We start from the raw sequence: 15,538 nt of genomic DNA, 5'->3' as shown, positions 1-15,538 counted from the left end.
CCAAACTTTTTGTTCTTCCTTCTCAATCACTTCTCTTACTTATCTTCTCCAAATCTCCAACCTCTACGATCCTTATTTCTCTAAAATCAGAAACAAAGTGAGAGAGATAAAGAGGAAAAAACATTCTAAATCTTAAAAATCATCAAATAAAATCTCTTGAAGCTCTTAATACATCTTCCATGGGGCATCCGAATCAAATTTCTTCATCCATTAATCCTCCCCAAGAGAGGTAAACACATTCTAAACCCTAAAAATCAGTTAAGTTTGAGTCATAAAACATATTGTTCATCACTTCTAAACATATTAGGTTTGTTTTCGGTATTTTTAAGGTTTAGTGATTAGAAGAAAACGAAGCTTTGGAGATGAAGATGAAGAAAATAAGAAACACTTGGAAGAAGTTTGGGGTTTAGATCCGTAAAAAAATTTTGTTCAAGTTTATAAAACTTCCCTCCAAATTCTTTTCTGGAATCTTCTAAAAATTTATTTATTTTAACTCCAAAATTGGAGTCTTATAGTACCAAATAGAAATAAAAAAAGTCTTTGACTAATTTTATAGAAACTTTTTATTTCCCTGATATTTTTCTTTATTCTCCAAAATCGCAGCCGAAGAAATTTGTTGTTTTTATGCCTAGTAATTTATTTTGTTGTCAACGCGTGGTTGCCCAAGTGGTTGATAGTGTTACATAAACTCTAAAAGTCCTAAGTTTGATTCCCACAAGAAGTGTAATCCATAGTTATTGGGTTATTAAAAGTATAAATAACAAATTTGTTGGACTTTAGGCTCTTTAGTATGATGTTGGCTCTTTAGTATATTATTGGTAGGTGAACTCAAGACGGGGGTGTTCACAAAGGCCATCTCTTCCTCTAAAGGATTGATTTTTGAGAGAAAAAAATAATGGTTGTGATGGTCAGAAGTGTTACCCGGTGGTGGTCAGAATTAATGGCCAAAAATGTGAGGAGATGAAGGAAGAAGAAACTGAATAATACACTAAGGTGGGTTGTGTTTGGAGGAAGTTTCCACCCAAAAGTTTGTAAATTTATTCATTTCCACAAAATCTACTCAAGCAAAGGACCTTGACAATGAAGTATCCCTTCAATTTTCCTGCACATAGGTTTGTACCATCTCACTCTTTCACACTCTCTACACAATTTCGCCCATGAGACATCATACCCATCAAGCCTTTTCTGTTTTAAGAACACTGCCATTTTCGACACCGATGAATGTTTAAGAAAATCTGGTCAGCTGCAAATATCGAGAAGAGAATTCCAGACAATTAAACATTTCCAGAAATTTTTAGTTCTGATTCCGAGTACAAAAATACATTCAAGTTATATTAGATTGATATAAATAAACACCCCAGAAAACGGACAGAGTACCAAAATATCTCCGTCGTTTTGTTAATTGTGGATCTAGCCTTTCACTTTGCATCGTTCAGATATCAACGATTCCTGGAACGCCACACCTAGGCAAATTTCGGCATTTTAGTTGCTGTTTAGAAGTTTGTCTAGCTTTTCCTGACAAATTATCCAGTTACCTGATACAGAAAATGAGTAATGACTACTCTCATGTTTGATAAGATATAGAGCATGATTAAACAGAAAATGGAGCTAAAAAGACTAGGAGATTTCTGAAATTTAAACTGCAAACTTGATATTACGTGTGAGTACCTCCGAAACTAATCATCCCAAGTTGATGGACCACCCAATCCAACTTCGGTTGTTTCGGACAGTAATTGGACTGCAGCTCGACCTGTTCCAATGCTCTTAGACATCTTCTTTTTCTTTCCATGGTAAATAACTAAAGGATCAGGTTCAGCCTTCTTCCTCATGTCCATATTAGGGTTTCCAGGATTTTGAGTACTGCTGGAAATAATCAGATCCAGGAAAGGAGTTTCCCGGTCATCAATTATGTCAATTGTGCTTTTATCTCCTTTCTTTGATTTTTGTTTCTCTGATTGATTTTCAACTACAACATTCTTGTCCCCACTTGAAGCTTTTTCTGTTTTGGACTTCTTATGTTTTGATTCCTTCTTTTCCACGTCTCGATCTCGCTCACTATCAAAAGGATTGTCTTTCTTCGGGCTGGATGTACGTTTTCTTGAGATCTTTTCATTTTCGCTACGGTTTTCTCTCTCTAACTCTGTCTTGTCCTTCAGATCACTAGCATAGTTAGCATCATTGAGTTCATGATCCTTGGTATCTTTGTTGGAGTTCTCGTTTTTGTTGGCTTTCTCTAGAGGTCTACTGTTGAATATTTGCAAGTTTGGTACCAACTTTTTCACCTATAGCAATCATACATACATATGAAAGTTAAAAAAGAAGCTGAAATACTAGCACAGGAAACATAGACGGAGAAATTTAATAGAAAAACACCTTTTTAGCTAATTTATCATTTTCAGCAATGGGGTTCCCTTGCAGATTAAGATTTCTGAGGTTGTTCAAGGAAGCAATTACCTGCCATCAAGAGTGAACTAATAGTGTGAGTAAGAGAACAGCAAGGGGAAAAAACATATACACAATCAAGTGAGAATTGACTAACCTTCAAATCAGACCAATTTGAGATAAAGTTGTTCCCAACGTCCAGGTTTTGGAGCCTTTTGTTGTAACTCAACTCATTCGGCAAAGTCTAAGTGGTTCAGAGACAAAAGAGAATGACTAATGAGTGACACTATTAATAATTGTGTTAAAAAAAAAAGAGGTTTGGTACATATAGAAACGCAATACGTATGGAAAGACGATAAAGCAGTAGAATAATAGAATATATTGGGTGAAAACGCTTAAAGAAAGACGTAATATGTCAGAAAACTAAGAATAGATATAATAAATACCGTGGTTTCATTGTGAGCAAGTCGAGCCTCCTTCAACTCTAGCAGGGACTTTAATGAAGACCCAATGGCTTGGAGTTGACAATTGGAAAGCGAGAGCTGGAAGAAAAAGTTTCCCAAGAGATTTAGTACTTATCGACGAAATTTCCGTTGAGGTATAACGTATAAGAAAAAATATATCCGTAAAACCCCTACTTACTTTTGTGATTGACTTCGTCATGACCAAAGAGTCCCCAATACTACGAATCGGATTTCTAGAAAGAACTGCATAGAATAGCAATATTTCAGTTTGGACAAGTTCAAATTTCAAAGGACATTTTCATCAGAAGGTCAGAATTTGAAGAGCTATCTCAAACAAAAGCAAAATTTATAAGAAATGAACAAATCTGTTAAGAAGCGAAAACATGTATGAAATGAGGAAAACATAAAAAAAAACCTAATTGAAGGTTCAGTCATGAAGAAGGATACCTAATGCTACAATCATATCTTGAAAAAACTCGTTCAAACAAGCCCACCGCCTTAATCTCTCTCACACATGAGAGTAAGGAATCTAAAATACTGCCTGGACTAATTCTGTTCAAAGATTGTAGTAGAGTCAAATTGAGCTGTCTAGTACTATTTAAAATCCATGAGGACCAGTGAGGCAGAAATCGAGGATTAGATGTAGATTCCTTCAAGGGAAACCAGCTACAGAAGGTCAGAAGTCAGAACGGAAGTCCTACCCCCAGTTTCTGTTTCAAACATAGAAAGGATTCTGGACAAATTTCATATCCAGTCAGTTTGAACAAACAGAACTGTATGACTAGTTCATTGTAGATTGATAAACGAGTCTAATAAAGAGAACCAAAAATAGGACGGAAGAATTTAACAGATATTCTTCACCATACAACCACCCCATACCTTAAAGGATGGTCTCCTTTCCGACAGTTCCTAACATGTCAAAAACTATTGACAACTAGAAGCATGGTTCAACCTTTATGCGCGACGATTGTCATTAACACAATTACCCACAAAAGAAAGACTGCAAAGTCATATCTGAAGAGATGTTGGAAGCCAGTTCAAATATCAATCATAAACCAATGACACAATCTAGTAGGTGAAAATGTGAGACCATACAGAATGACATAGCAGGACATAACCAATAATCTGATAGAAAGACTAGTTTCTCTACGAGATACCATACCAAGAGTATTGAGATCCTTGAGTTTATCAAGTTTGCAAATTGAGGATATCTCGTTGTCTACAAAGAACATCAAACAGGAGAAAGTGAGTCCGATGTATATTTTATATCAATATTCATTTGAATAAAATCAATAATTATTAAAAATTTGAGGGAAGCAAGCTCAAAAAGTGAAACATACCATTCAAGATTAACGCCTTTAAGCTTACGATATGACTTACTTCACTCATTGAGCTAAGCTTATTTTTCGAAGCATTTAGTACCTAGTACATAGAAATAACAAGTTCTGATAGATTCAAAAGCCCCATCTCTTTAAATTTCCAATAGAGATGAATTAAGTCGAAATAATTACATCTGAAAAGATCTATTACTTAGAATTTGCATCATTAAAAGTCACTCGAGATTTTCTTACAAAATTACACGAAACCAAATGAATAAAAGGAGATAATTCGTTATTGATCCTATTGCTTGCATTGGGTTTCATATCTAGTTAAAGTTAGAACATTGATACAATTTTGCCCATTTTCCATTTCCCTTGAGTAATTATAGTAGTAACAATCTTGCCCATTTTTCATTTCCCTTGAATAAAAGAAATCTGACCTAATTCAGTTAGAAACTATAAACCAGAGCTCAAAAAGATACTCACAGTAAGTTTAGTAAGACGTTCAATTCCTTTCAAGCTTTGCAATTTATTTTGGGAAACTGATAGCCACTTCAAATTGATGCATAAGCTTAAACCCTAGAATAAAAATAACACAAAAATAAAACAAGATAGGTTGAGAGAGAGAGAGAGAGAGAGAGAGGAGCACAGATGAAAGAAACTTAAACCTCAAGTGAAGTAAGATTATTGAAACCGAGATCAAGTCTTTCCAAGTTTTTGAAATCACTCAAACAAGAAACCTACAAAAAAAACAAGGAATGATAAGTTAAAGCTATAATAATATTATGAATAACAATCGAAGATTGATCATATATATATTAGGGATTTACGAAAAGCTCACATCGGTAAGGGCTTTCTGATTGAATTTAAGGTCAGTAATGGTACTAGATTGTCTAGTCTTCTTCTCTGTTAGAATATACTCAGAGCTTAACTTAGTCATGGATTCTAATTTCTCTGTCGAAACCCTACTACTGTGTTTCCCTCTGCAAATGAGCCGACGGGAGAGAGAGAGAGAGAGGGGTTTTAGGTTTAAGCAAAATCGACCGGGTTGTCGTGGTTTGTGGTAACGTTCGATTTTATCTGGGTGGGCTCTTGGGCACACGGGTGGGTTCCATCGGGCTCGGACTTTTCTTTCGCGAACACGGGCGAATCGGGCTAATATATCTTAAGCCCGCCAAAGATCTTCGGGCGGATCGGGCCGGTCATTTTCCAACTTTGAGGTGTTTGCAGCCCGTTTGTGTCTGCCGGTCCGTTTGTGCATGCCGGCCCGATCGGGCTTCTTCCGTCACGGGCTAAACAGGTTCCAGGTTACCCGAGATAAAAATCATTAATAATAAAAATGACTATTTTCTAATTTCATTTATAAATATAAGACAAAAAATACATCAAAATAAATTTACACAAAAAAATATACATAAAATTAGAAATTACATAAATTCAAAAAAAAATAAACCAAAAACTTAAATAACATAAAAAGATGCATCCTCCAAGTCTTTAAGTCTGACTTTCATCTGCAAACAAAAAAAAATTGTGTAAGAAAAATAATAGTTTCACACCAACAAATATAATCATGTAATTATAACATAACTAATTTACAGAACTTAACTCTATTTTCAACAAAAAAAAAAAAGGTAAGTTTACATCATCACCATAAGAAATTCCCATCTGAAATTCAAGAGAATGATCATCCGAGCTCTTAAAGTTAGACAATCCTCTTCCTTGGATAAGTACCTCGGAACCAACCTCTTTATTGGTACCAACAAAAAGCAAGTTTTCTCTTCTATCCTTTCGCAAATCCAGTGCAAATTCTCCAAATGACACACTCTTGGTCGCTCTATTATTATCTCTACATTAGCGGCGGTCGCTCCCCGATATCAAATGCAATGATTTTCCCTTCCTAAAGGTATTAACAATAGCATTGAGACCCTACAAAGGTCTTTCTGGTGGGAAAAATCCAAAACAATTCATACAATCAATTGGTCTCACATATGTCTTCCCCGCAAACTTGGGGGATTAGGATTTCACCTACCCAATCTGGATAATCAAGCGTTCATTGGTAAACTAGCATGGAAACTCATAAATAATCCTCAGGCCCTCTGGGTCAAAAATCTCAAAGCCAATTTCTTCCCCACTAACCACAAACCGGTTCCCCCCAAAGCTAATCACTCCTGGATCTGGAAATCCCTCTACAAACATTACACTCAAATCTCCAGCTTAATCTTTTGGGACATTAATCGAGGTACCAATATTAATATTTGGCATGACTACTAGATCCCTGATCACCCACCACCTATACTTAACTCCAGAAATGTCGATATGAATCAGGTGGCCCAACTCATCAATCAAAATACTTGGAATACTCACCTTGTTAATTAATGTTTTAATTCCGCGATTGCTAACACGATTTTAAGTATTAACTTGCAGGATCACAAAGATGACGAAGCGGAATGGCCTTTAACTAAATCGGGTAACTATACTATCAGTTCAATGTACTACCACTTAAGAAATACAAGTAATCACAATAACACTAATAGAGTAGATTGGAACTTCATTTGGCACATTAATACAACACGGAGAATCAAATTATTTCTTTGCAAATGCTGTACGAACAGCCCACCAGTTCGTGGTAAAATCGGTAAGTTCATAGACCAAAATTACACTTGTCCTTATTGTTCTGAAACAGAATCTCATTCTCATGCTTTACTTCACTGCCCATTTGTTTGAACAATATGGTTTTACTTTAATATCAGAACAGAGGCAATTACAAATGTTAAGGAATGAATACTATCCTAGAGAGATATAGACGAAGATATGTCAAACCTATATGCAAAAATTATGTGGTTCCTTTGGAAAGTGAGATGTGAAAAATGTTTTTCAAATAAGAATCCTACTCCGATGAGCATAATTACAAGAATTAAAGTAACTCCAACAAAAAATATGAAAGTAATAACAACAACTAAGAAAAAGGAAAAACAAAAACCATCATGGAATCCTCCTGAACCACCTTTATGAAAATTAATGTAGATGCTTCCTTCATTATCTTCTCTGAACCTGCAGGTATAGGTTGCATTATTCATGATGATAAAGCAACATTTAAAATGGCACTCTCAGATACAGTTCGAGGACAAAATATAGAAGAATGTGAATCCATAGCTATTCTCAAAGCAATGCAATGGGCTAAAGAACTAAAAATCCAACACATCCACATCGAAAGGGCCAATCGGAACGTGATCAACCACATCCCGAATAGTGAACACCGGGTGCATTAGCAATCGAGAAAGCAGATAAAAACAATCATAGATCTCAAAAGATCGTTTATTGATATCAAATTCTCCTTCACGTCTAGACAGAACAACAAACAGGCAGATTCGATCGCCAAATGGAATAGAAAGAACAACCATAGACGTATTTGGACAGATGTTTTAGAAGTTCAGAACATTGTTTAGCTCTTTGTGTTCATGTCAACAAAAAAAAAGACAAATTGAAAACGCATAAGTAAATTTGTTATTTATCTTTTTCTGTACCATCAAAATCAAATGGTAAAATACAGGATATTTTTCTTCCAGAAAGCAAAATGTAAAATGCATAAAAGAAACATTTCCGAGTATGTTTTTTTTTGTTGAAAGAAAAAAATGCATTTCAGAGTATGTTGGTTTTAGGTTCAAAATAAAATCCAAAAATTATTTGAAATCATCTTAAATGAAAATCCATATTAGAATCATTTTGCCATTTTGCCCATTATAACCCAATTTGCTTTTCATAAATCCTATCATAGCTTTTTATAAATATCCCACACCACCTTTTTGAAACCTTTAGGTTTCTTCCCACTAGGATTTAGATTCGTATTCGAAATAGTTTATTCTCTCTTCTATCTCCTGCAACAGGTTTTTAAAACTAGTTGTTCTCTCTTCTCTTCATACGCCTTCTTGACCCAGCTTCTTGCGTTGGTTTTCAAAATCGATTTTTTGTATAGGTTTGGTTCCAAAACAAAATCTTAACCTACAGGTGCAAGAATCATATTTTTTTTAGTTTTTAAGTTCGGATTTTTGTGGTTTCCCTCATTAAAGCATAGATCATTATGGATTGTTTAAGTTTAATAGTTTTAGGATCTTTGAAGGTTTAGATATAGTTTTTGGAAGCTGCATATCTGGTTTTTGTAGCTTTAATTTGTTCTTTGTAGCTTCTCATTTAATTTCTTATTTTGTTGTATCAACTAGCAGTTCAATTTGCCGAAGGAGGGTTTCCTTCTCCGGAATTTCCTCTTGTTATGTATATATTTTTCTTTTAATCTATAATAATCTTTTTGGAAGTAGAGAGCAATTAGTTTTTCGGTTCTAGATTTGAGAGATTTTCAAGAAAATAGGAAAGAAGGAGAGGAAACTAGAAGTTATTTTCCATATCCAAATTTCATTTTCTTCCATCGATCTGGGTTTCTGTATCTTGATGATAAAAATAAAATATCAATGGATGAGGAAAGATTATACATAAACAATAAGAAGATAAAGTTATGAAATCACTCAACCTTCATCTTCGAAATCAAGTATAATAATTCGTCTCCGAGAAACTTGGTGGTGCTCTTGATGAAACCGTAATTTGTCTCTACTTGGTCCATCCTGATTACATATAATAAAGTATTATAATTCTCGACCTTTAGGGTCTCCTTCCTGATCATTAGGATCTTTTATTTGTGACATTTAGAGTCTTTTTATTTTATTTTTGCAATCTTGTAATTCCCTTCCCTTTATGTTGTCTTTACTTTTGTAAGTTTTATTTTGTTATTTACTTGAGTAAATCAATGTTGTACTCAAAGGAGTCTAAATCATCAAAACCATGTAATTTGTTAGAATGTATTCATTCTATGAATGAAATTCAGGTTTATCTAAAAAAAACTAACAGTTCAATTTTCTTATCAATTTTCTGTAGTTCTACTTACATATTTTTTTTTGCAAAAAATAAAAGGTATACTCAAACACGGTTTTATATCTTCTCTCTCTATAAAATCTATTTATATGCATTTAATGAACCTTAAAAGCAAAATAAGAAGGAAAAATGATCCTAAAGTAACTGTAACATGTATTAAAATCAATTACATTTTTCGTTTGGCGAATTCGTTTGTCAATTTATTACATTGACAATATTTGGAACTCTTTTGATATATTGTAATTTCACAAAATTTTGTTTCTCTCCCGATCAAAACGATCATATTCGTTTTTTAGGATTTCCTTTCTCTTTTTACCAATCTCGTATTTTCCCGAGTCAGTATGTCCTGTTCATTTTCCATTAGATAGATTTATAGCCCTTGTCGAGGAAGAAACTATTTATAACAACAATTACATTATGAGTTGGGCCATAACCCACACAAATCTTTATCTAGACAATGTTATTGATGTTGTAAATACACATTGTTTGTTGGGAGGTGAAAAGGGCCCTTTGATGATGGATGATGATCCTGGCCGTTAGATTTAACAGCAACAGAGGTGGTAATGTCATGGATACTTGATCTCTTTCTCTCTTTCTTTTCTGCATTTAGACGGAGAAAATATTTTTGTGCATGGCTAGCAACCTGAGTTGGTGTTCTTGTTGGTACACAATTTCTTGAAATACTCCTCCAATCACCTTTCCCATATTTCTCTAGTCCAACAAGAAATGCCCTGATCACACCAATAACAATTACATATTAGTTACAACAAAATCGACGATAAAAGATGTTACATATGGCTTCATCTAATGTGGATGATGTCATTTTTTTTTGTTGAAAATGTGGATGATGTTAAGACGCTATGTACGTGATGTACCATGTAATTCTAAAGTTAAATTTACGTGAATATCATGCACAATAAGCTACGTGGTCAATCTTTAAGTTAAAAGTAATTTTTCATACTTGGAATTTTCTTAAAAAATGTACGTAACTTACGAAAATGAGATTCTGCCAATCTGTCTCCCAACTGAATCCTAACCAAGTGACATGGTCAGACAAGATTTGGGGAGAGAAGGTTAGACGTTTTCTATCTCTAAATCTTGTCGGCCACGTCGCCTGACCGGAATTCAGTCGGAAAACGATCTGGCGGCTTTCGGGGTTGTTAACTTAACACATATGTTTACATTTTAGGTTAGAGGTACATATGGAGAGCTTGTTGAAATAATAAGCCAAATAAAAAAGGAAAAATAAGATATAAATACCAACCTGTGTTCATCTTCAGTCCAAGGAATCCCTTTCTTTCTTTCTGTTTCACTCTGTTTCTTAACAGAACCAAATGAAATCTGACTCAAATACGACTCAGACTCCCAATTATTAATACCCAATTCCTCATCATCTTCATAACAAGGCAACTCAACTCGTCCTGATTCAATCTCCATTAAATCATGAACCAAAACCTGATAATGTTCCCATATTTCTAATGGAGTTTTTCCTGGAACATGGGTAGCAATTTTCAACCACCGATCGGAGACACCCTCCGGAAAAACTACTAGAGCTTGTTCAAATAGTTTATCTTGTTGACGAGACCAAGAAGGCGAAGATGAAGATGAAAATGGTGGGTTTCCGATCATTCTAAAATCTTGTTCAAACATTTCGGGGGGTTAAATTAAGAAATGGGTTTTAAGAATTAAAAAGGTTTAAGGTGAGAATTGAGAAATTGAAAGGGATTTGATTAGGTAGAGAAGAAGAGAGTTTGGGTGGTTTATTTATAGTTTGAATTTTGGGGGAAGAACAAGGTTTGGGTTTTTAGGCTGGAATAAATGACTAAATTCATCGAATTTCAACACGTTTTTACTATTTTTATTTTGCTTGTGGTTTTATGTTAAGTGCTTTGTACTTGTACAACTAAAGGCGGCTTGGTTTTTTCCTATAATTAAAACGAATTTTCTAATAATTGGCATAATAACTTTCAAAAACCGTTAAAATGTTGTTAGATGTTATATTGGGATAATATTATTTTATAACAAGTCATGTTGCCATACCATTCTCATTTCGGTTACAAAAATTTGATCGGAAGTGTTGCACCGAAGGTTCAACAAGTTGTTTAAATCAAAAGTAGTAGGGATAAGTGGGTTGTTTGGGCGTGTGTAGGATGCCTGTAAAGTATGAAGGTAGGGAAAAATTGCTCCCCCTCTCTCTCCCCATAACCCTAATCTAAAGTAGTTTTTTCTTCTCCGGCGAAGAAGGGTATTCCCCTCGCCGGATTTCCTTTTCGTTTCTAATAAAGGTCGTTTGTTTGTTTGTCTTTTAGGGCCTGTTTTGTTGATCTTTAGAATCCTTTTGTTGTCTTCTTTTCGTATTCAAGATCGAGTGTTTGGCCATGGAAAACTATTGAGAATTTCTTCAACAACTTACAACTCTTTGCACCGATGCACCGGAATCAGTCATAGCCCAAAATTCATCCCACGACGTAAACTATACACGTTGTTGTTTTTGGTTCTCTTCGTACATATTGTAGTAGAAGACTCAAGTTGCTGTAATTAATGGAAGAAATCACCGACAATGCTAGAAAAGGACTCATAATTGGCAAGGAACAACCACAATACAAAGAGGAGTTCGTACTTTTCCATTCAGAGAGGCGTGGACTCGATTTACACGCCGACGATTGATGACTGACGACGACGGTTGACGGCGAAGATTGACGGCGAGAAGAGAAGAAGGTGGAAGAAGCAACGGTTAGAAAACCACTCATAGATGACGCGTGGTGACTGCACCAGAAAAGCATCCCACTAGTTGGACCAGGCAGCTCTAGAGGCACCCCAAGTGGGCATAACTTGACTTGGTTGTCTGCATTGGTTATATCTTTGTTTTTCAACTTCATGATGTAGTTCTCATTAACCTTTTCGCATTTAAATGAAGTTTGATTCCAAAAAAAAAACAAGTTGTATAATTATAACTAGATAAAACTAAACTGGACAGAAATTAGGATTTAGGGGATTCAAGGTAAAAGATACGACCGCCAACTTTTATCTTTTAAAATATTTTGTTTTCTACTTTTTAATGGGTGCATTATATTATTCCATGGAGACTAAATTAGCAAATAACTACCCTGTAACTTAGGAGTTCATAATATGTATTGACACATCAACAGATGAAATAAGCTCATAAACTGTCATGAAAACAACACTTTAACCTTAAAAAGCATAGACATGAAATGTCAATTAAATGAAAAAATCTTGAGGCAAACAACACTCTTCAAGGCTCAAAAGTACGACCTCTCAGTCCAGGATGTTAGAATAAAGCACACTACCAATAGAGCTAATGGTTTGTTCATAATATCCCATATATGGATATAATGAATATTTTCAGAGATATTTTGTCAATTGACCCGGAGTTTTCAATTATGTAAACCGCGATGATGATCACGACAAGATGAGGGAGAATGTTACAAAATGAGGGAGAATGTTACAAAATGAGGGACCACTAATTAGACATTGGTGCAGAGATGTTTTCGATAAACTTCCCTATTGAATACTAGTATGAGATTTTATGGCAAAGTTGATTAGTGAAATGAAAATAAATAAGATGAGGTTATCAAGAATGTTAACTTTTCCAACTGACCAGTGATATTAGTATATTACATAATGTTTTGTCATTTAGGTGTCAAAAGTTTTTATGGGTCCCCATAAATCTTGTTGGATAAAGGAAGTCGGCATTCTTTTTGTGGTAAAAAGAAACAAGTCGGCATTCATATAAATGGGGTAATATAATTATATAATATAAGGAGATTGATATAGGATAAGATTCGAGTTCATCTCGATCGTCATCAACCCAACTTTCCCATATCTTCATAATGAAAAGGTAGATCTGAATCCCATACGCGATCATATTATATGTACCTTTTGAGTTCGGTTTTAATGAAGACTTGTATACGTATGCAAGAGAAGTTTGGCAGAGAGGACATGTCTTGTATAATAAACTATTATACCTCGATTGAAAGGTTCTCATTGCGTAAACTTAAGTTATCTAGTTCAACAAAAAAAACTTAGCCAAGTCTAACTAGTAGCATTACATTTGTCTTCATCAAAGACACAATAGTCATTTTAAATAACAAAATTTTTGTTCAAGCTTGTTTTACGCCTAACTCAAAAGTAAATCATCTAGACAAGTCGTAACATGTATTACGATTGAAACATTAGGAGTTTGATGAAAACAAATATTTCGTATTGTAACTAGAACCATTTGAGATCTTACGTCATGATTTAAACCTAACTTAGAGAAAAAGAAACAAGCCACCATTGTGGATCTTAACCTAACTTATTTGAAATACCAAGTAGGCCAACTCCGAAACAAAATGATTGAATAAGTTCTAATTCGATTTAAACAATAATCTTAACGAAAACAAAACCATCTCCATATCCAAACACAGAAAACATCCAGTGATTAGTTCAGTACACTGAAACTTCTTGTTGGTATAATAATTCTAAGAGCAAGTTCAACATTAAACAATAAAATGCCAAAAGAAACAAGTAGATGTCTCCACCGTCTAAAATAGAGAAGTTCCCTTTCCCTTCTTGTCTCCACCGATCTCAAAATGCTTGCATCTCTGCAGAATTACATCATATTATATATTTATAATCGGCACATTATAACAACAAAAACCACCAACTATCAATTCATAAGCAAGAAAGTACAGATAGGATTCTAACCTTGATTGCATGTTGGGACATATGTTTGCAACTCTGACACTGAAGTCTCAAAACAATCTTCTTCGTGGTTTTTGCCTATATAACAAGGTAAAACGGAGAGTTGGGTAATCATCACAGGTACCGAAGAAGAAAGAGAAAAAAACCAAGACAGAATCACATAGCTATAACTAGACTAGTTCTATTCGTAGCCTGTCGGTGTACTCATGATCAATTGATCTTTCGCCGGAGTCTAGACTATATATAAACCATACCAAATCTTACATTTTGTCTCTGAAAATAACCTGGAGGGTTATTGCTACTTGAATAAATCTAGCTATACCTTTCTCCAAGACCGGAAAGTTGGAGTTTTGATACAAAATTATTAACATTTACCTTTTTGTGAAAAACAGGCTTGGTTTGTCCTCCATAACCTGATTGTTTGCGATCATAACGACGTTTTCCTTGAGCTGCAAGACTGTCCTTACCTTTCTTGTATTGAGTAACTTTGTGCAGAGTGTGCTTCTTGCACTCCTTGTTCTTGCAATATGTCTTCTTTGTCTTTGGAACGTTCACCTATACATATTGGCCGGGAACTTGGTTAACGCCTTAGCGGAATCCCGTATGACAAAAAATATGATATGGTTGAATAATTAACAACTAAACGACACTGATTGGAAAGATGAATTCGAAAAATGAATAAAAGATCCCATAATTCGTCCCACCAATGTAACTCCTCCCACAAGAAGGGTTGGGCTTAGAAGGACAATAAACATGGCTAGACAGTATCGTTAGTATCTCGGTGTCCTTTGTCATCCACTTACTTTTGCTTGGTCCCCGATATGACGATAAATACAATCGTAATTTATACTGTTTATTTTCATCAAAAGCAAACCTACCTATGGGGAAGTTATAGGTCTGAATCTATTGGAACCTTAACCTCCCTCATTTAGGTAGGTCTTCCTAAACTCATTTTTAAGTAAAAATTAGATGAATCAAATCGTTCTAAGAACTACAGTAAATTGAAATCTCAAAACACATAGGTACTAAGTCTACCAAAACATATTAAGTCTGAGGAAGTAGTCGAGACTATACATTCTTTGCTTCAAATTTCAGATGTCGACAAGTTTACCAACAAGAAAATCTAAACCCTAAACCCTTTTCAACTTAGGAACTAACCCAATAGCAATAGATTTATAGCCCTAAAATTCCACTTTTGAATGTAATTTCAAGCATACGAATTTACAGCAAATGATAAATTTCATATCAAAATACGGCATCAAATTCAAAATTTAGATGTTCAAATCACTGAACGAGGGTTTCATGATCTAGTAGAGAAACTAAAGAACTGGATATCAGTGGAAACACGAAGGAGTCATTTGGGCGTACCATGGCTGAAACTGTAGAACTGTAAATAGAGATTTTCGTTCCTCCAATGCGCAAACTCTTGGCCAGGGAACCTAAGCCCTAATTCTATTTCGGACTTTATAGTAAGAATTTGGGGAGTGTTTGTTTTGTTACACCAAAAAAAATGGGGTGACCAGAAAGAAGTATGACTCCATCCCTGGCCACAATCCCCAATTTTGGCACGAATCGTATAATAGTTTTTATTTGGACCGAATTTTAGAGTCTGACCAAAGGGAAAATTGTGATGTGGTCGGCTCCAATTGGTAATCCATGTGAAAAGAGAAATTAGTTGACTAATTGTGATGGTCCAAATATTGGTCATCATTTGACCAAGTCGATGAGTTAAGAAAAGACCAAGATTTC

The 15,538-nt window shown here is 34.8% G+C and overlaps 3 protein-coding genes across 3 annotated transcripts; all 3 read right to left on the bottom strand.

Annotated features, from left to right (window-relative positions):
* Positions 1–1,264: 1,264 nt before the first annotated feature.
* On the bottom strand, positions 1,265–5,224 carry LOC147558560 (Leucine-rich repeat (LRR) family protein). Its single transcript, XM_086660259.1, has 11 exons — positions 5,007–5,224; positions 4,834–4,905; positions 4,652–4,744; positions 4,187–4,268; positions 4,009–4,065; positions 3,025–3,089; positions 2,829–2,924; positions 2,540–2,626; positions 2,374–2,454; positions 1,669–2,282; positions 1,265–1,535 (listed from the first exon to the last, which is right to left on the bottom strand). Exons 1-10 carry the CDS (start codon positions 5,103–5,105, stop codon positions 1,677–1,679), a joined length of 1,338 nt encoding a protein of 445 aa, XP_086516385.1. The 5' UTR covers positions 5,106–5,224; the 3' UTR covers positions 1,265–1,535; positions 1,669–1,676.
* A 3,991-nt stretch (positions 5,225–9,215) lies between these two features.
* LOC147558559 (transcription factor SRM1-like) lies at positions 9,216–10,853 on the bottom strand. The gene is made up of 2 exons (XM_086657549.1): positions 10,350–10,853; positions 9,216–9,816 (listed from the first exon to the last, which is right to left on the bottom strand). The coding sequence occupies exons 1-2, from the start codon at positions 10,733–10,735 to the stop codon at positions 9,546–9,548; spliced, it is 657 nt and encodes a 218-aa protein (XP_086513675.1). The 5' UTR covers positions 10,736–10,853; the 3' UTR covers positions 9,216–9,545.
* Positions 10,854–13,441: 2,588 nt separating this feature from the next.
* LOC147558558 (large ribosomal subunit protein eL42) lies at positions 13,442–15,335 on the bottom strand. The gene is made up of 4 exons (XM_086660258.1): positions 15,158–15,335; positions 14,165–14,344; positions 13,793–13,867; positions 13,442–13,689 (listed from the first exon to the last, which is right to left on the bottom strand). The coding sequence occupies exons 1-4, from the start codon at positions 15,158–15,160 to the stop codon at positions 13,630–13,632; spliced, it is 318 nt and encodes a 105-aa protein (XP_086516384.1). The 5' UTR covers positions 15,161–15,335; the 3' UTR covers positions 13,442–13,629.
* Positions 15,336–15,538: the final 203 nt, after the last annotated feature.

The sequence above is a fragment of the Eschscholzia californica genome, unplaced genomic scaffold (genome assembly GCF_041429995.1).
Source record: "Eschscholzia californica isolate CP2 unplaced genomic scaffold, dmEscCali1.0.p SCAF_2, whole genome shotgun sequence".
In the NCBI taxonomy this organism is placed as follows: Eukaryota; Viridiplantae; Streptophyta; class Magnoliopsida; order Ranunculales; family Papaveraceae; genus Eschscholzia; species Eschscholzia californica.
This window is presented reverse-complemented; position numbering and strand designations above follow the sequence as displayed.

Excerpts from the sequence above, each read along its gene's own strand:
- LOC147558558 (XM_086660258.1), bottom strand. Across the intron at positions 13,868-14,164 it reads AGCCTGTTTTTCACAAAAAG|GCAAAAACCACGAAGAAGAT; the intron begins GTAAATGTTAAT and ends CTTGTTATATAG. Across the intron at positions 13,690-13,792 it reads TGTCCCAACATGCAATCAAG|AGATGCAAGCATTTTGAGAT; the intron begins GTTAGAATCCTA and ends GTAATTCTGCAG.
- LOC147558560 (XM_086660259.1), bottom strand. The coding sequence starts at position 5,105 with ATGACTAAGTTAAGCTCTGAGTATATTCTAACAGAGAAGAAGACTAGA. Across the intron at positions 4,269-4,651 it reads AACGTCTTACTAAACTTACT|GTACTAAATGCTTCGAAAAA; the intron begins GTGAGTATCTTT and ends TCTATGTACTAG. Across the intron at positions 2,925-3,024 it reads TGACGAAGTCAATCACAAAA|CTCTCGCTTTCCAATTGTCA; the intron begins GTAAGTAGGGGT and ends TTTTTCTTCCAG.
- LOC147558559 (XM_086657549.1), bottom strand. The coding sequence starts at position 10,735 with ATGTTTGAACAAGATTTTAGAATGATCGGAAACCCACCATTTTCATCT. Across the intron at positions 9,817-10,349 it reads TGGACTGAAGATGAACACAG|GGCATTTCTTGTTGGACTAG; the intron begins GTTGGTATTTAT and ends TGGTGTGATCAG.